Below are 19,225 nucleotides of genomic sequence, written 5' to 3'. Positions count from 1 at the left end.
GACCTTGCGAAGTCTACCGCCCACTACGCTATCCCAGGTCTTACTGGGTGGTTGAACTTCGTAATCAATTCGGATAGTTAAATGTAATAATAAGTCTAAAACTGTAAAGTCGTAGCGACAATTATTTTTTTCCAAGATGCTCATTTGGTTTACGTTATTAGCCGGCATTGCAATTTTGCCTGTTTTCTTGAGAACATGGTTTCCATACTTTGGCCAAGATTTTTCGTATATAATGAAATGTATTGTACTTGGAATAAGATTGGCAAAATACAAGAGGAAACCGTTCTATAGTATTTTGGACTGCTTTTTGGATGCGGTGAAGAAACATCCGAACAAAACTTTTATACATTTTGAGGGTAAAGCGCACTCATACTCGGAGGTGGATAAACAGAGCAACAAAGTCGCCAGAGCGCTGCAAACGCACGCCCGTCTAAAAGAAGGGGACACCGTCGCTCTGTTCTTGGGGAATGAGCCATGTTTTGCCTGGACATGGCTGGGCCTGGCCAAACTGGGCTGTGCAGCAGCACTCCTGAACTTCAACATCAGATCAAAGTCACTCTTACATTGTTTCTCATGTTGCGGGGCCAAAGTGATCATTGCTTCGGCAGGTAAATAACAGAGTTCCACTTCTAAATAGTTTTGCACTGTTATGAAACGATATGAAATTACTCTAGGCATATGCCTAAACTGATATGGCATATAAAGCGAAGCCAATTACTTCTTGCAATTCTGTATTGAATTGTCAGCACCTGAGTAAATAAAGAGCTCAGGAATGTGAAATAGGCCACCACGTGCTGAATTGCTCAATGACACGATGTTACAAGAGCTGAAGGCCCATCTGTCTTTGCAGAGCTGAAGGGCGCAGTGGAGGAAGTGCTGCCTGTGTTGAGGCAGCAGGGCATCTCTGTGTACCTGCTCTCAGAGGAGTGCAGCGTAGAGGGCATCCATGCCCTCTCAGACAACATCTCCCAGGCCTCAGACGAGCCTCTGTCACCCAACCTGAGGTCAAATGTCACCTTTAGAAGTGCCGCTCTTTATATTTACACCTCTGGGACCACAGGTATGCAACATGCTGCGCGCTTCGTAAAAGATTGATTTGGGTTTCCCCTCACAGATTAACTTGAAACCACTGCCATTTCTTTTTTTTTTCATTCAAGGGCTACCGAAAGCAGCCCTGGTCACTCACGAGAGGGTCTGGGCCGCTTCCTTCATCCAGGCTGCATCAGGAGTGACGTCAGAGGATGTGTTCTACATCAACCTGCCCCTCTATCACAGCGCTGGGTTCCTCATCGGACTGTCTGGTGCCATTGAAAGAGGTAGAACCACTTACTATCTTCCATGTGAAACTGCAAATACACGACTGTTTCATTTTCATAGCAGAGAATCTAAGATAAACAAATATGTATCTAAGAAGGAATCAGACAAAATGAGTTAGAATTATATTTTTTGTTTCTTACACAGGCATAACAGTTGTACTGAGAAGAAAATTCTCGGCCTCTCAGTTTTGGGAAGACTGCAGAAAGCACAATATAACAGTGATGCAATACATAGGTGAAACCATGCGCTACCTCTGCAATACACCCAAGGTAATGTTAACAAGTCTATTCTAGATGTCACACCTGTGTACGATTGAGTTGAATGAAAGTATTTTTAATCATAGTACTCCTCAGACAAGGTACTCAAAGTATGTGCACAAGCTATGTCATTTTTGTAGTGGAAAATCTAATGACCTAGAAAAGGTTAATTAATTTGCAAAATGTATTAACTTTGTTACAGACGTTAAAATGTTTGTCAAAATGTATTGTCTTTGACCCTCAAAGTGAGACAACCTTTCTGTTCTATTTTCAGAAAGACAATGAAAAGGACCACAAAGTAAGGATTGCCATCGGCAATGGTGTCCGACTAGACATCTGGTCTGAGTTTCTGAAGCGATTTGGTGATATTCACGTCAGGGAATTGTATGCTGCCACCGAAGGAAATATTGGCTTTATCAACTACACAACAAAGATAGGTGTAGTGGGAAGAGTCAACTTTCTCCACAGGGTGGGTAGTTACTTAACAACGGTATTAACTAAGAGATTTCCTTATCTATAATTGTCTGGCTGTTACTGATAAAAAGGAACCTTTATGTAATTGTGTTTTTCAGTACTTGTTTCCCTACACTTTGATCAAGTTTGACATTGAGAAGGAAGAACCTGTGAGGAATGCCCAGGGTCTGTGCGTTAAGGCTGCCAAAGGTTAGTCAGATGCTGCTGAAGGGTCTGTGCATTAAGGCTGCCAAAGGTTAGTCAGATGCTGCTGAAGGGTCTGTGCGTTAAGGCTGCCAAAGGTTAGTCAGATGCTGCTGAAGGGTCTGTGCGTTAAGGCTGCCAAAGGTTAGTCAGATGCTGCTGAAGGGTCTGTGCGTTAAGGCTGCCAAAGGTTAGTCAGATGCTGCTGAAGGGTCTGTGCGTTAAGGCTGCCAAAGGTTAGTCAGATGCTGCTGGGTAGTTTTTGTTATTATGGTAACTGTGTTGTTGTTACAATTTCACATCCATGTTTAATCAAATGTAATTTGATCTTTTCTCCTCACTGCAATTTTTTCCCCCACGTTAGTTTCAAATGGAATAAGGACTTTGTGCCTTCTTTCTGCAGGTGAGACAGGGCTTTTGGTTGGAAAGGTGACCAAGAGATCTCCCTTTGTTGGATATGCTGGGAACCAGCAGCAAACAGAGAAGAAGAGACTGAGAGATGTTCTGCAGAAAGGAGATCTGTACTTCAACACTGGGGACTTGCTTCGTATAGACAGTGACAGCTTTGTGTACTTCCAGGACCGAGTTGGCGACACCTTCAGGTAGGTTTTCTCACAGGTGTAATTGTTTTCCCTGATTTGACATTGACCAATAGAATGGGATAAGGTGAGACGTCTGTCATTTCTGCGAATGTTCCTGTTCTAGGTGGAAAGGGGAGAATGTTGCCACAACGGAAGTGGCAGATATTCTTACAATGGTTAAATGCATCGCACAGGCTAATGCATATGGGGTACATGTAGAAGGTAAATACATATTTTTATTTCGGGGGGGGGTTTTCTTTTACTAGTTTTTCTATTTGTATATGTACAGTTTGTTACAGTGTCCAATGCTTTTTAATTGTGGTTATGTTGTCTCTCAAGGACATGAAGGGAGGATAGGCATGGCAGCTGTAATATTAGAGGAGGGGGAAGAATTCGACTATGATGACACTTTCAAGACAGTCGCTAACTACCTCCCAGCCTACGCAAGACCACGGTTCATAAGAATACAGGTGAAGTCAAGTGTGCAAGTGATTTTAATTGGTAGTTAATCTCTATACACTTGATTGTTTTAGTTGTGGAATTAGTACTGCTTTGTGTCATATCACAATAGTACTCTAATATATAGTGCACATTTATATGTATTCTTTGCAAATCACTTTTCCAAACAACTGTACGTGCGACTGTTTTTGCACCATGAGTACAGTAAAACTTTGTACTCCTTGCTTAAAAAGGACCATTTGTTTTCTAGAGCTCTTTGGAGATGACTGGAACGTTCAAGATGAAGAAGGTGAGGTTGGTAGAGGATGGGTTCAACCCATCTACCATCCAAGATCGTTTGTACTTTCTTGATTCTGATAAAAAAACATATGTTCCACTCACTGAAGAGATATACTCCTCAATTGCTTCAAGGGAGATCAAGTTGTAGTCAGAATGTGATTGAAATGTACGATAAACAGTAAATTAAAAAAACTTATTGTTGACATGGGTAATGATCCATGTCAGCTAGTAGTTTTCATGTTCATAACAGGGAATGATAAAACTGTAATCATGGCGACAAGTAGGATGGCCAACTAATCTCAGGGATAGATTTGATTATGTAACATAAAGTAAATACAGTATATGATGGTTATGCTTAACAATACATGTTTCTGGATTGTTTTGATTGCAAAACAATAGTTGTGTAATATCCTATGGAAGCTAAACATATGGTATGTTAATATTGATAAACTAACATTTACGTATGCAGTATGTTGTACTTATCAGATGATTATTAAAACTTGATTCTTAAACAAAAGCTTGATTCTTGTCAAATACTTAAGCTAAAGTTACAAGATACCCACGTTTTCTCATACAAGTATCAACATTATTAAGCATTTGTGTCCTGCATAGATAATCATTTAAACTCAATCCATAACTGATCACTTGTTAGGCAGCAGACCCATGTTGCTAGACTGCTACTAAGAAGTACCCGAGCATTGTGCAGTGAATGGGTGGCAAAAGTGTTATTTAAATGTTTTATAGCACAGTATCTGACAACAGCAACTGGAAGCATGTATGAGGGGTGATATCTGCTTCCTTGTTTGATGTAGCTCTATGAGTTGAACCTTTGAACCATAGGGGTCATTCACCCTAAATGATAGGCCTTCACAAACCTAAACCACACACTGTGTCCAAAGTGTTAAAGATACTACTAGAAAATTATTAAATATCAGTTCAGTTTAGCTCTGAAAAGGCTTTATACGTCAACTAATAATAAAAGAGAAAGAAATGATATAACATTAACCATAAGCAGTATGTACTGTATTTACATTTAGTCATTTAGCAGACGCTCTTATCCAGAGCGACTTACAGTAAGTACAGGGACATTCCCCCCGAGGCAAGTAGGGTGAAATGCCTTGCCCAAGGACACAACGTCATTTGGCACAGCGGGGAATTGATCCGGCAACCCTCTGATTACGAGCCCGACTCCCTCACCGCTCAGCCATCTGACTCCTGTATTTATGACAATGAAAACATTTACATATATATAAATATCAGTATCAGTATTTTTCTTTCTATTATATTTTTATTTTATGTTTAGAGGTAGTAATTGAGTAATAAATTAATAGAGTAGCAATGTAGTTTGTTTGGATCTTGGATTTGATTATTCCAGTTTACAATGTATTTCTTTTTAGTGCAAAATCGAACCCTTTAATTTTTGGGGGACCCCGTGGTTTAGTGGGTTGAGAACAAGGGCCTACACCACAACAATGTGGGTTTTTGATATACCTGTACACTATATTTAATGTTTGAGACTAGTTTCCATATAGACTACCACCTATCGTAAGTTCTCACAATGTCGGGTTGTGATACGTCTGGGTAAAAAGACACCTTTAAACTCACTATATACGTGCTGCAGAAACTGTAATGAAATTTCTCCCCCAAATAAACTCTCGCCAAATGTCAAAAAACAATCACAGGAAACCATGTCTTACTTTAAAAATGATTTTATTTATTAATACAGTGGTATACTTAGAAATGTGTTGCAAAGGAAAGAAAAACATTGAACAAAAATAAAAAATAAATAAAGAGAATGCCAGCCAAACAGGAAAAGAAACTAGTGTTGGATTAAAGCAGTGTTATCATATCAAAAGAAAATAGTACTGATGTGCCATAATAAATTGTCTATTAGTACAAAAATACATTTCAGGGCACACAATACAGCATCCAGTATCACAAACAAAGGAGGGCCGACTCTTTAAAGCAGACCCCTCTGGAGTACAGATCTTTTAAACCAAGCACTTTTCTATTTTGTAAATAAGAATAAAAAGTTTTCTGACTGTTAAAAATGCCTTTAAGTAGTGTGTATATGTGGTAGAAAAGTTGGATTTATTACTGCTTAGATCAGTTCCAAGGCTCAGGGGTATAACCAGAATATAAACATAACCAATGTAATTGCTTTGTCTTTTTTAAGAAACATTTTTCCTCTTTTATACAAAATAACAAAGATGTACAAAAGTTCATTTACAGAGAACCAAGGCCATATGCTAGCAATATGTACAGCCACAATTAATTGTAACATTTTCTAGTGTTTTGTATTTCCTCTGACTTCATATGCATAGCAGTAACAGAAAGCATACCTTTTCATCAGCCTCAATTATTCTTGTGTGCTAAATCCAAGTTCATTGATATAATGAGTTAAGAATGCAGACAACTGTTTATTTCTTTCATAATTGACCTCTACAACTTAAAAAGATCAGATGTTTTTAAGTTTTACTGAAAAGTTTATATGCAGATAAGGCATCACTGCTTGCAGTGTAAGATGGGACTTAATGTGTTGAACTTAGTAGTAGCAGGATTCTGGACCTGAGTCATAGCACATGCATAGATCTCTAGACAGCAGGAGTTGGTAAATCAAGTCAGTACATTTATCTACGGTAAAACAGCTACAAAAGATCAGTTCTAAACACATTGAGCCCATAGGGAACAAACAAGGGACATCCAATTCCAATACATCCATCTTCATATAGTATATTATTTTCATTATTTTTATACAGTATCTTCATGATGCCTGCGTCCTTCATTACCCTTGTGACAGGCTGAGCATCTCACAAGTCTTTAAAGATCCTTCAAGAAAGAAACGCATGACCACAGACCTCACAAACAAAAAAGTTTTGCATATACCAACTTTTCTGTTTGTGAGTGCATAAGTACAATTCTCATAGCAATATTAAATAAATTTCAAGATTCTTCCTTTCTTGCACCGCTCAGACTGTTTTTTTCTTCTTTTATAGTTTTTAAATTGGCTAAAAATGTCAAAATGAGATTATTCAGTCTGTGGCACGGGTCATGCATTCCAACAACAGTTCAATTTTTTATACAACTTGTTTTTATTTGTATTTTTTGCCTTAAAGCACCAAAAAACTAAAAGAAAAAGAGCACAGCCCTGGGAACAGCTGGACTCCTCCCACTCCACATTGACTCCTCCCACTCCACATTGACTCCTCCCACTCCACATTGACTCCTCCCACTCCACATTGACTCCTCCCACTCCACGTTGACTCCTCCCACTCCACGTTGACTCCTCCCACTCCACGTTACTCCTCCCACTCCACATTGACTCTTCCCACTCCACGTTGACTCCTCCCACTCCACGATGACTCCTTCCACTCCATGTTGACTCCTCCCACTCCATGTTGACTCCAACCCACTCCTTGTAATGTTTTATTTTATAATCTTTTTTGGGGGGGGGGAGGGGGGGGGCACAGTAAACAATGTGAGAGAGAAGTTCAATCTTCATCAAGCAGCGCAGACCACCACTGCTCTGGTCCGAGGAAGTGGGAGGGGAGGGGGGGGGGGTCACAGGAGGAGGGGGGCAACGGCGATCCCCTGATATTCACATTCAGTAACAGACCAGCTGTTGCCCTCTTCAGAAGTGGTCGATTAGCACAGACACACAGTTAGCGCCCACCAGGTAGTTAGGATCTCCTGGAAGAGACTTGTTCTGCCAAGTCTTGGGGTCACCTGCAGGGATGAGGAGTAAAAAGTGACCTCCAGACCTTAAAAAGAATACAACTTATTTAAAATGATTCGTGAAATATATAATTTTTGAACCTTAGAATATCAGCACTGATAAATGCAGTGTGTATGTGTACTTATTGTTTTTAGTGAGTGTACCTTCTCTGATTGTGAAGGAAAAAGTCACAAACTTGAGTGAACTTCCACCAAACAATACATTTGAAAAGGACAAACTGACGAACAATCCCGTAAAAAAAAAGAAAGTAAGGGCATGCAATGGAAATATGGAGAACGGAAGATGAGAGCATTCAAGTGTGTATGAAGCGTAATCTCTCGTGACCCTCATTGCATCAGATCATTAATCACCCAGCCTTTCCCAAAGACCCCAAAAAGGACAGAGAGAGGACAGCGTACCCGACGAGGAGTCGGAGGATTTTAGAGCAAAAGACCAACCATCAGGGGTCATAGACGCACAGTGAGGCAGGCGCAGCTCCACGGGCTTCAGGAACTTGAGTCCGTGAGGACCACACATCACCAGGGGGCTGAGCAGAGTCTCTCCTGCAGGGAGAGACCAACACACGTTGTGAGAACAATCACACACACACACCATCATATCACTACACAGCGTCTGAATAGACTTGTGGAGCAATCCGTGGTGTATATAGATGCTATCGGATGGTACAAAGTCTGGAAGGAGATTTGTCTGGTAGGGCCGCTTGCTGTCATCGACTCAAAGCAGCGGAGGGCGATAGCGGGGCACGGACCTTTTTCCTTGTCGAGGGGGGGCAGGATGCTGTTGTCCCGGCACACCTTGAAGTAGATCTCCTGCTCCACGCTCTCTGGGATGGCCCCCTGGGGAATGATGATGCTGACGCCCGTCTCCATGGAGCTCAGGACCCCTCCGTTACAGTTGAAGACCCCCCGGGCCGTGGCCACCACCGTGTGCCCTTCATCCTCCTCGTCATCCTCCAGCGCACTGGGGCTAAGGGACAGCGGCGGACGGCAAAAGCAATCCATCAAAACGGTGGAGGAAGGGGGAGGGTGGAGGAAGGGGGAGGGTGGAGGAAGGGGGAGGGTGGTGGGGGAGAGGGGAGGAAGGGGGAGGGTGGTGGGGGAGGGGGGAGGAAGGGGGAGGGTGGTGGGGGAGAGGGGAGGAAGGGGGAGGGTGGTGGGGGAGATATAGTGTAATGCACAGAGGACATGAGACACATCTAGAACCAGCTCCCACGCATCCAGCCCTCAGCCTCGTCCAGCAGCCTTAAGCCTTACCTGACAGGGATAGCCTTGGGGATGGCGTTAACGTTGTTGTGCTGGTACTTGGGCCTGTTGTCCATGGTGCGAGTGAACGTGTCCAGGCCACTGTCGTGGTCCTGGGGCTGCGGGGACAGCTGAGGTTTGCTGCTGCTGCTGTTGTTGTTGACCAGGCTGGGCTTGCTGCTGTTGTTGACCAGGCTGGGCTTGCTGACCAGCTCTGTTTTGGCCTGCGTGTCGTTGGGCAGCAGGTTGTGGTTGAACTTGGGGCTCTCGAACTTGCGCTCGAAGGGCCGGGCCGAGCTTGTGTACGGCCGAGGGATGTAGCGGTTGTAGCTGGTGGGTGTGGGGGTGGGGGCGCCCAGGGTTTTGGGGGGCGCGTCTGTGCCATTGACGGGGGACTTCTGGGAGAGGTAGTTCCCCTGGGGGGGGTCCTCCCTGGTTGGGGGCCGTAGGGCGACCTCCAGTTTGGGGTTGGGGGAGCAGAGGGCATCAGGCAGGGAGTTCACTGGAAACAGAGAGATGGTGACAGTCAAGAGACGCAGATGAGAACTGCCAAACTGCCTCAGTGGACCGTGTAACTATACAGAGATGCTTTCAGTAGAGCACACAAAGCCTTTGTTCAAGTCCCAAAACACACTGTCACAGCTCATGAAGGCTGTCGCCCAGCTATCAGAGCGACTCTCAACTGCTTGTTCATGTTTTCCTTGAAAGAGAGAACAGATGACCGAGGGGAAAACTAAGACTATCAATAAAAAGGTTTGATGAGAATATTTTATTTGTAACGGCCGTGGAATCATTGGTCCCATGCCTGGTGTTTGGTGGTCACATGAATGAAGTGGATAGGTTACAGAACGACTTGTATACCATGATGTAAACAAGTACAAATATAGTTTTCATGGAATATGTCCCTCTAGGGCACCTCTTATCCCGGTATGTAAACACATGCCATTATCATGACTCATACTGCAAGGTACAACTAGCTCCCTAACATCTCTTTCTGAGCGCTTCATGTTTATATATATTTATAGATGTCTGCCAAGTCCACAAAGTGACCTATTGAACTTGGGAAGACAGAAGCCATGCCTCACTGAAAACTCCTTCCTATCCATGCTGTTTAGATGTGGGTGGAGCCTAAGGGTGGGGTGGAAAAAGCTCACCCTCGTTGGCGCTGAGCTTGGGCAGCGTGTTGGGTGGGGTGGGCGGTCCGTACTGGGAGGAGGGGCTGATCTGAGGCAGGGGCTCGTATCTCTTCTCCACAGGACTCACCTTCTCCACGGACTCCGCCCTGCCGCACACAAAGGTGCACGTGCACCAGGTATTAGTCTAAGCGCACGCTAGAGGGCTGGGCAGTCTCACATTCACTCGAGAGCTTCTTCATTACGGGGATCAGACACATTTCATGTTATTTTCCTTTACATTTGACTTGGCTGCAACCAAATTTACCCTAGTGGGATCCTCCAATTTGACCATAGGCTCTAAGCCCCTTAGCGATACCAATACAGAACATTTGATTTAGCGTAAGCTACGTTGGTACCTATTGTAAGGGTAGGTGAGCTGGGCGGGTTTGGCCAGCTCATGGAAGCGGTTGACCCCCGGGCCAGGCTGGCTCATGGCCTTGCTGTCAAAACTCCGGCGGTCGAAGTAGGACAGCTGCTTCCTGTAGTACTCCTCGTCCTCGTCCTGGTCGTAGTGGTTGGAGCGCACCGCCTCATCCAGAGGTTTGGACTGAGGCTTCTGAGGCTCTGGGCCCCTGGAGGAGAGAGGCGGTGAGAGAGAGGCATGGCGAGGAACAACACCACCAACACAGTACAAACACTCTGGGGGTTCTCCTGCAGTGTCCCGTGCCTGTCCTCAAGCCATTGCTGCATTGTTGCTAAGTGGCCTCTGTCCACCAGGGGGCCCTCTGAGGCAGTGATGGATGGACCCAGAGTCAGCGTCCTTCACCCAGCGCTGCAGTGTGTGTGGACACTGGTGTTGATGACATACCTGTATGTAGACTTGTCCTGCTCCAGGTTGCTGAGGGAGTTGGCTTTGAGGACTGGCCCGGGCGCCATTACAGGTTTGGGAGCATCGGCGGGCTGAAACAGAGGAAAAGGATCGATTAGGTCTCTCAACACCCCCCCCCCCCACTCCCCCTCCCCCTCCCCTAGTATTGGTAAGTGTTTTCATATCCTGTATGCAGCTCATCACATGTGGGACCTACTCTGAGGACGGTGGCGTCTCCCGCGTCCTTGGCCCGGTCCACGGACACAGAGCGCTTGTTCTCAAACATCTTCACCCTGTTCAGGACCGATTGGGGCTTCATGGCGGGGTCGTCTTCAGGCTCTGCCCTCGGCGGTGGGGGGAGGGGCTTAGGGCCGGCGGACATGCCCGGCTCTCCCGGCGAGGACAGTGCTTCTGGTTTGGGAGGGGGCAGGGGGGCTTCAGAGTTCATGACGGGCTCGTGCATCCCTGGCTTGTAGCCCCTGTTAGGAGGCCCAGGGTTGTAGGGGGGCCGTGAGGCGGAGTCGCTGTAATACTGCTTGGGGGGTTCTGGAGAGCGGGGGGAGTTTATGGGGAAGCTGTGGCTCTCGGGCTCGTAGGGTGAGCGGGCGTCGTACCCCGCGGCGGGCGGGGGCTCGTCGTAGCGCCCGGGCCCCCCCTTGCCGTGCCGTGGCCGGCCGTCGTACCCCACCGGGTGGGCGTCGTCGTAGCGTGGCTGGGGGGGCTGTAGTCTCTCCCGGGGCCGTCCTCGTAGGGGGGCCGGGGGCTGTAGCCCAGGGGGGGCTGCTGGGGGCCCGGCTGGTAGCCCGGAGGCTGGGGCGAGGTATGCTGGTCGTAGGGGGGCCACTGGTCATCGTAGTGAGGCACGCGGTCGTCGTAGTGGTGCAGGTGAGAGTCAAAGTTGAGAGGCTTTGGTTCTGCGAAGCCGCCGCCCGCGTTGTATCCGTAAGGCGGGTGGTCGTAGTCGCGGTATGGCTGTTTGTCAGGGTACGAGGGCTGGTGACTGTAGCTCAGGGACGGCTTCAGCCCATGGGTCACACGCACTGACTCCTCCATGCTGTACAGATCTTTCTTGTACATCTGAGGGGGGGGGGGGGTAGTTCAACAGTTATCAGATTTTTTTGCATTAAAGTAGATGAAGCTCAAAAGCTTGAAACGTTTTTCAGTTAATTCAATCCTCAAATTTGAGGTTAACAGAAACAACACATGGGGCCAATTGCTTCTTTCTTACGTCGCAGAAACACAAACTTTACAAAGTCAAACATACAAATAGGTTAATAATGCTATATATGAATACACTTCTAATGAAAACACACAAGTCACAGTGCATATTAACAAGCAGATATGTCGGGTTACTCATAACCCGTTCTGAATGCATGTTTGACAAGATGCCTCTCAGCCATGAACAAACACATCCATGTAAATGTCCACTAAATGCTGAACAGGGTTCGGATTATCAGGACACAATTTTATGAATTTGACATCTCTGAAAGGCTTCGTTTCAAACGTGTGATGTGTAGCCTGTAGACAGCACATCAAGTAGGAACAGTACTTCCTATGGAAGAAGCCTGTGAGAGTCTACATGACACAACTACAATGGTACACAGACTGTGGTGCTTAGAATGCACGCTTCCATTTTTCCATAGGGAGAATTGCTAGACAAGAGAGTGAGTATTACTGTCTGCAGGTTAGCTTCTGTCATGCAACCGAAACATTCAGTTTGCGTCTAAAGCGACTATGACGACTGGCACAGTGGACACAGACAGGACATCCACCACTACAGCACCACTGCAGGTGCTACTGCAGGTCAGACTACAGAGAAGTGAAGCTGGAAGGAAACCCAGATCCCACGAGGAGCCATGCAGAAGGAGGAAAGAGGCGACAGTTAGGGCTGGCTCTGGTGGTCCTCATCCTGGCCAGACACACACCAGAGGCACCAGGCCCCCTGGTAGCCCCGCCCTCCCGGCCCACTGTGGTGCGTGTGGACCCGTCCCAAGTTCACATTCTCCCTGGGGGGGCAGGGGGGGGGAGGGGAGAGGGGGGCCAGAGCCACACAGTGGGCTCACAGCGTGGGCGGGGCAGGGCGGGGCATGCAGAGAGCCGGTGGGAAGCGTGTGCGAGAAGACAGGCAGTTACACAAGAGCAGGCTGGGCGGAGCAGGGCAGGGCGAGGGCCAGGGACCCTGCTCCGGGTGGCTGGGGAGGCAGCATCGGGTACCTTTGGTTCTGGCCCGGGCGGCCCAGACGGGAGGGGTTCGTGTGGTGGTGGGGGCGGGACTAGCTCGGGGGCGGGGCTGCTAAGGGGCGGGGCCTGAGGAGCTGGCGCTCCAGTGGGAGCCTCATCTGGGCTCATACCCTCGAGCAGTACAGGCTGCTCAACAGCAGGGGGCGCTGCTGAGGCCCCGGGGGGCAAGGGCATGACCAGAGCAGCCTCAGTCTCGTCTTGCTGTGAAGTATCGTTAAGAGACATTTATAAGACAGGCTGCCAAGAGCACACACACTCAATCTACTGCAGGCTCCCCTCCTCACAGCCTCCTTCATCTTAAGCACAATCAACCCCCCCTCACACACAAACACAAGCCCCGGAGAAATGTGGAAAGGTTTGCTAAGAACGTAAGATGTAATACAACAAGAATTGATCGATTACTGGAGGAAAAACACATTACGTTTTTCATTAAAACCTCGATATGACACACACACACACACACACACACAGACGGTCTCAGGAGAAAACGGACCGGTGAGATCTGGCCATCCCTTGACCCACTGGCTCTACAGGTTACCTGCTGTGGGGCGGCCATCTTGAACCCAGCAGGATCAATGCGGTTGGCGGGGTCGGGCTGAACGGGGTGCTGGTAGCCGGGGTAACCGGGGGCGTCCTGGATGACGGGCGGGTCCTCTCGCACGGGCTCGGAGGAGCGGGTGATGGCGGGCTCCGTGGGCAGGCCCACCTCGTCGTTCAGGGTCTCGTCCAGCTCCTGGTCGGTGTAGGCCCCGCCCTCCGTGTCCGTGTCCTCGTAGTCGGACGTGTGGCGGCTGTCCGTGCTGTACATGGAGTACTCGCTGCCCGGGGCCGACAGGTAGGACAGCCGGTCGTCGTGGATGTCCAGGTCGTCCTCGGGCGCTCCGTCCGCCTGGCCAGGGAGGACAGAACGCAGTCAGACACCCAGAAACGGAGCTCCCCTTTCACAGTACCACCGCCCACAGAGACAGGAGGATGTGTCACCTTGCCCTCGGACACCCAGACCAGCTGGTTCTGCTGCTGCTGGGTCGTCTCCTTCAGGGCTCCATACCAGCCGTCGTTCATGTTGTTCATGTTGATGGTGGCTGAGAGGGGAGGAAGGAGAGAAGGATCACTTCCTGTCACCATGTATCACATAGGGCCCAAGTCACAGGTCACACCATCCCATCCCTCTCCTCCCCCTCATCCTGCCCTCGTCCCTCCCTCTCTCCCTCCCCTCATCCTGCTCTCCCTCCCTCCCTCTCTCCCCCTCCCACTCACTCGTGAACAGGTGGTGGTTGTTCTTCCTAAGTTTGAGGGCGCGCTCATACAGCTTCCTGGCGCTCTTCCTGGACTCGGGGCACAGTCGGGTCCTCATGTTCTTCACCCCCTGCTTGTTGTCGGGGTTGAGGAACACCACGATGGGGTACCACTGGGCGTAGTTCAGCCTGTCCACTGCGTTGGGTGTGATGTCCAGCACCGCATGCTTGTCCTGCCGCCAACCAAGGGAAGGAAGAGGGACATAGGGAGGAGGAAAAAAAAAGATAAGAAAATGGCTGCTTAATATCTAAGGCACAAGCTCCATTTCTGGGGGAAAGGACGGGGTTCAAAATGTGCAAGACTGTGTGTGTGTGTGTGTGTGTGTGTGTGTGTCGAGGCCGACTCACTCTGTCGATGATCTGCTTGATGGTATGAAGACGGATGATTCCAGAGCTCCTCTGGTCTGTGCCCGCGTCTCTTGGTTCACTCTCTGGAAACATGGACAGAGATGTTACCAAAAAAAAACACATGCATACTCTATACACAGCTGTTTGGAAGGCTGCAGGGCCACTCACTTGCAAGCTCAAACAGATCAGGCTGTTCTCTGGCAAGCTTCTCCCTCGCGACATCTGCGATCGGCCCAAATATAACCACAGGCCTCAGGAAACCAGCTGTACGGAAAAAAAACAAGCAAGACGTCACGTGACCTTCCCTTAAAAACCTCAACATGCTTCTCAAGGAAGAGCCAGCAGCTGGGGCGTGTGGCCGGGCCTCACCCTCTCTCAGAACCACCCTCTCGTAGGCTGGGAACTTGGTCTGGACGGGCTGGGCTGACAGGTCCTCCCGACTCTTCCTCAGGTTCCTCTTGGAGCTGCGCAGGCCGCGGAACCTCCAGAAGTCAGCCCTGTCGCCCCCCGCGGTTTTGGGGAGGGTGTACTGCACGCTAGACAGCTGCTCTGCTCTGTAGGGGGAGGGAGGGAGGGAGGGAGGGAGGGAGGGAGGGAGGGAGGGAGGGAGGGAGGGAGGGAGGGAGGGAGGGAGGGAGGGAGGGAGGGAGGGAGGGAGGGAGGGAGGGAGGGAGGGAGGGAGGGAGGGAGGGAGGGAGGGAGGGAGGGAGGGAGGGAGGGAGGGAGGGAGGGAGGGAGGGAGGGAGGGAGGGAGGGAGGGAGGGAGGGAGGGAGGGAGGCTCTTAGCATACACCTTAATGTGTCTGTGCTGTAAACTTGGCGCAGCAAAAGTCAACACTGCCAACACTGAGGCACTTACATAGCAATGATTATCATAACAAATTTGGTTAAATACATTTGAGAGGGACAGTGTGACTTTGAACAAGAGGAGAATTTTGTTCCAACGTCATTCAACAGTGGATTCTAATGGTAGACATTCACTGGATGAACTGCCATAGCTGCACATGCGTGTGTGTCTGTGTGTGTTACCTGTTCTTGTTGGGGATGATGCCTCGCTCCACCTCCTGGTGGTTCTTGCCGATGCGGATGGCGAGCCAGGATCCCAGCTTGCCGTTGTAGAGGGTGTCCACCACGCGGAACACCTCGCCTTTGTTGAAGCTCAGGCCGTAAGGAGACTCCTTCTCATACTCAAAGTGGGTGCGGATGTAGAAGGAATCGCCCACGTCAGACTCCACGATCCGCCGGTACACTGGACAAGAAAGGCAACCAGGGTCAGTTACAGATTACAGTTAGACATTTTATTTTGTATTATAATTTTATTGTATTATTTATGACTTTTTTATTATTATTTTTTATTATTTTATTATTTCATGTTATTAGTATTTTATTATTGCTCATTTTATTTTATTATAGTTAGATTACAGTTCCAGATGATAGCGCAGACAGGTGGCCACTTCCTGCTAGCAGCCTGTCTGCTTCCAAACTCACCATCCTTCTTCTTCTGGGCCAGGATGGTGACCTCTTCACCTTTAGGAAGGTCGAGCAGGAACAGCACCGCCTCTTCTCGGATGATGTTGGCAAAGTCCACGTTGTTTACCTACGACCAGGAGGCAGATGAGCAGGTTTAGAGTGACATTCTTTATCAAGAGGAAGTTCCGGGACATTTTTGCCCTTAAGTGGAGAGTAGAGATGACATGCATGCTGGAAAAATACCTCATACAGGTAAAGCTTCTCACACATTTCAAGGCTATCATGTAAAGAATTCAAGTAAATTGTAATTTTGTTAAAAAAAAAAAAAAAATACGAGACACTGCCAACACGTCTTTACATTTACATAACCGCCCTCCGACATCAGCATCACCATGGTGACTATAAAACACAGAGTTGTATGGCAGTTAGAGGATTAAGGCAGTAACACATCACTCAGTGGAGGAGGACAGGAGACGATGTATTGCCGGGACAAACGGAGAAAGGACAGGAAGCCAACAGGCTGTTTTGTCTGTGTTTCTGTGCACTGCTAGGAGACCAGCTCAGGAAGGCAGGAATCTGGGGAGGCCTGAGTCCCAGTGAAGCTGCGAGCAGAGCTCGGGGATAAAAGCACAGCTGGTGGTAAATACACAGTTAACCACTCATGGTAAAGCTAAACAACACGTCGCACAATCATCCTTCTGTGGCGTCTTGTTGATCCTTGATGCCCACTTTGCTTAGGCTGCTGTTTTGCAATGTTTGTGCACGTTTCGCTGGCGTAGGCAACATCACACTTCGTCCACCTCTTGCTTGAATTCAATTGGAAAACTTGATTGGATTTCTTCCGACGTGCTCCCCGGGTGAAACTCGGTTGCAAGCAGGAATGAAATTAGTTAGTAGTTGTAATGTCGTTTGGACGAGGATGACTGAAGGCCGACGTGTATCTCTCTGTGCCTGTGACTCGTGTGCGGCTGTAACTCGTGTATCTCGTGTATCTCCTGTATCTCTGTGACTCGCGCATCTCTGTGACTCGCGCATCTCTGTGACTCTCGTGCGGCTGTGACTCTCGTGCGGCTGTGACTCTCGTGTCTCACCCTGAGTATCTGATCCCCCTCCTCCAGACCCTCCTTGGCTGCGGGGCTGTCCTCCAGCACCCCGGCCACAAAGATGCCCACGTCGTTCCCCCCCGCCAGCCGCAGACCCACGCTCTCTCCCTTCTTGAACTTCACCAGCTTCATGCTCGGCCTGGGGACACGGGGGACAGCGAGACAAAGGTTAGGTCATAGTGATGAACGATGGGTAACTGCCTATTTATTTGTAAAAAAAAAAAAAAAAATACCACTGACACTTGTCGAACATGGACGTTAATGCTGTTGTGATCCGACTTTTTCTAAATGCATGATTATACAAAGCTTAAAAGCTGGCATGAAGTTTTAAAGGTTGACATTTACATACTCAACTTTTTTTTCCTTTACACAGTTTGAGAAATGTACTTTAATAGATTCATACATATTTAATAACCCAATTACATAGTTTTGAGTGTAAATTACTGAGAGAAAAAAAAAGATGGAAAGCATTGGTATCGATACTGGTTGACATTGCAAGGTTATCAGCAGAATCTCTACATGGGCACATCCTGCAGTCAGATGAGGCGCAGGTTGTTTGAACTGAGGCCTTGAGGAGAGGACGTACCTGAGGATGCTATCGTCGTGGGCGGCGCTGGGTACCGGGGCATCCGAGGGGCTGACGGGCAGGTCCACGTCAGGCTGGCCGGGCTGGGCATACACTGGCTTGGGCTCTGGGGGGATGGACAAGGACAGACCTGTTAAAGACCACGTGCACTGAGGCTGTGTCCTGTGTCCAGACTCCGGAGGCTCCTCAGAGCCGTGCCAGCAGTTCCCTGGTCCCTGTCCTGAAACCTATAGCTATTAGCTACACATCATTGGCAAAATCTGAATGCACTCCAAAACCATAATCCCCTTTTTGAAAACAAGCAAACACTCTCTACAACACACGCATAGGGGTCACCCTCCTCTCCAGAACGCTCTCTGAGGAGGTGGGGGGCGGGAGGGGGGGGAGGGGAGATGTGTGTCTGGAGCAGTAAGGTCAAAATAACAGACAGCGGGGGGCTGTAGGCGGGGGAAGGAACGTCAGAGCCAATCAGCTCACACTGTTTGTTTTCATTTTAACTTCAGGCGATCTCAGCCAAGCTCAGCAGGACTTTGAATTTCTCTATTTGGTGGCTTGGCTATTAAACACAGCTCAGACTACTGCTGCTCCATTTGGTGCTTCGTTCCACTACATGCCACCGCTTCGCTAGAACACGAATGCCTTGACAAGGTCATGGGGGTGAACATGCAGTATTTACTGTAGCAAACACCAGGAAACAAGAATTACGTAGATACTGTCGATATGGGTATTCCGAGTATTTGCCTACTGAGTTTGTATGGCGCACTTGTGGTCTCAGTGATTTATGCAAGCGTGTTGAAGGTGCGATGAGGCTCTGACCTGGGAGAGGGGGGAGCAGCTTATCCTCACGGCCCCCGGACGGCTCCTGGGGCTTGGGGATAGGAAGCTCTTCGGCCAGCTTGGCTGACATGGGGATGGGCTTAGAGATCCTCTCATCCTCCCGACTCCTGTGACTACAAGCACACAACAACAACAAATATATATATATTTAAAGATATGCTGTACATTTCTTACATTTTGTTTGTTTTGCTATTTGGAGAAGGGGTGAAAAGAGAACAGATTGGAGCTGTAGAGAGAGGGATGATGGAGGCCCAGGTCTGAGAGTATTATGAAAACAAAACCAAAAGGCACAGCTAGAAACACAGGCCGACCATGTGAACTCCAAGCTCTGTTAACTGCAGTGGATGTGTGAGTCCTGAAGAAAAGAGGGTAGCTGCTTGAGTCTGAGGCGTCTCCGCGGTCGCGAAGGTCACCGCTCAGTTTTTCCCTCTCTTTTGTAGTCTATTTATAGAGCGGCTTATCTGAAGCGCCGAAGAGAGGATTCTGTCCTCCAGGTGAAATTCACTGGGTGGCTCTGGCAAAGACCCACTAACGGCTCAACCTTAAAAGCCAGCTGTTAACACTGAGGTCAAATTGACTGATTTCAGGTCACCAAGACATTTCTTTGATGTCTTCTCTGAAGACATTTTGACTCTAAGACCCATCCAATTGTATTTTTATTTTCTTTTTTTAAATTCAAGCTTTGCTAGCTGACTGCTCTGCGTGCTAGGTGCAGGTTGCAGGACCAGCAGGAAGCAGGACCAGCAGGAAGCAGGACCAGCAGGAAGCAGGACCAGCAGGAAGCAGGACCAGCAGGAAGCAGGACCAGCAGGAAGCAGGACCAGCAGGAAGCCTG

At 48.3% G+C, this 19,225-nt stretch overlaps 2 protein-coding genes across 2 annotated transcripts in view; one reads left to right on the top strand and one right to left on the bottom strand.

Moving 5' to 3' along the window:
* The first annotated feature begins 31 nt into the window (after positions 1-31).
* On the top strand, positions 32-4,067 carry slc27a2 (solute carrier family 27 member 2). Its single transcript, XM_084671638.1, has 10 exons — positions 32-608; positions 851-1,060; positions 1,158-1,316; positions 1,462-1,586; positions 1,849-2,043; positions 2,147-2,237; positions 2,635-2,833; positions 2,937-3,034; positions 3,152-3,282; positions 3,522-4,067. The coding sequence occupies exons 1-10, from the start codon at positions 137-139 to the stop codon at positions 3,696-3,698; spliced, it is 1,857 nt and encodes a 618-aa protein (XP_084527764.1). The 5' UTR covers positions 32-136; the 3' UTR covers positions 3,699-4,067.
* A 1,176-nt stretch (positions 4,068-5,243) lies between these two features.
* tjp1b (tight junction protein 1b) overlaps positions 5,244-19,225 on the bottom strand; it is a 30,682-nt gene continuing 16,700 nt past the window's right edge. Inside the window, 21 exon segments of the mRNA XM_084671697.1 lie at positions 5,244-7,276; positions 7,685-7,828; positions 8,035-8,252; positions 8,540-9,029; positions 9,682-9,809; positions 10,059-10,274; positions 10,511-10,602; positions 10,728-11,219; positions 11,222-11,587; positions 12,725-12,952; positions 13,290-13,640; positions 13,733-13,833; positions 14,009-14,219; positions 14,395-14,477; positions 14,563-14,658; positions 14,764-14,948; positions 15,424-15,643; positions 15,883-15,991; positions 16,956-17,106; positions 17,554-17,659; positions 18,370-18,503. Of these exon segments, the coding sequence (XP_084527823.1) occupies positions 7,182-7,276; positions 7,685-7,828; positions 8,035-8,252; positions 8,540-9,029; positions 9,682-9,809; positions 10,059-10,274; positions 10,511-10,602; positions 10,728-11,219; positions 11,222-11,587; positions 12,725-12,952; positions 13,290-13,640; positions 13,733-13,833; positions 14,009-14,219; positions 14,395-14,477; positions 14,563-14,658; positions 14,764-14,948; positions 15,424-15,643; positions 15,883-15,991; positions 16,956-17,106; positions 17,554-17,659; positions 18,370-18,503 (4,216 nt within the window). The 3' untranslated portion in view covers positions 5,244-7,181.

The sequence above is a fragment of the Hypomesus nipponensis genome, chromosome 14 (assembly GCF_054491055.1).
Source record: "Hypomesus nipponensis isolate SF chromosome 14, ASM5449105v1, whole genome shotgun sequence".
Lineage (NCBI taxonomy): Eukaryota > Metazoa > Chordata > Actinopteri > Osmeriformes > Osmeridae > Hypomesus > Hypomesus nipponensis.
This window is presented reverse-complemented; position numbering and strand designations above follow the sequence as displayed.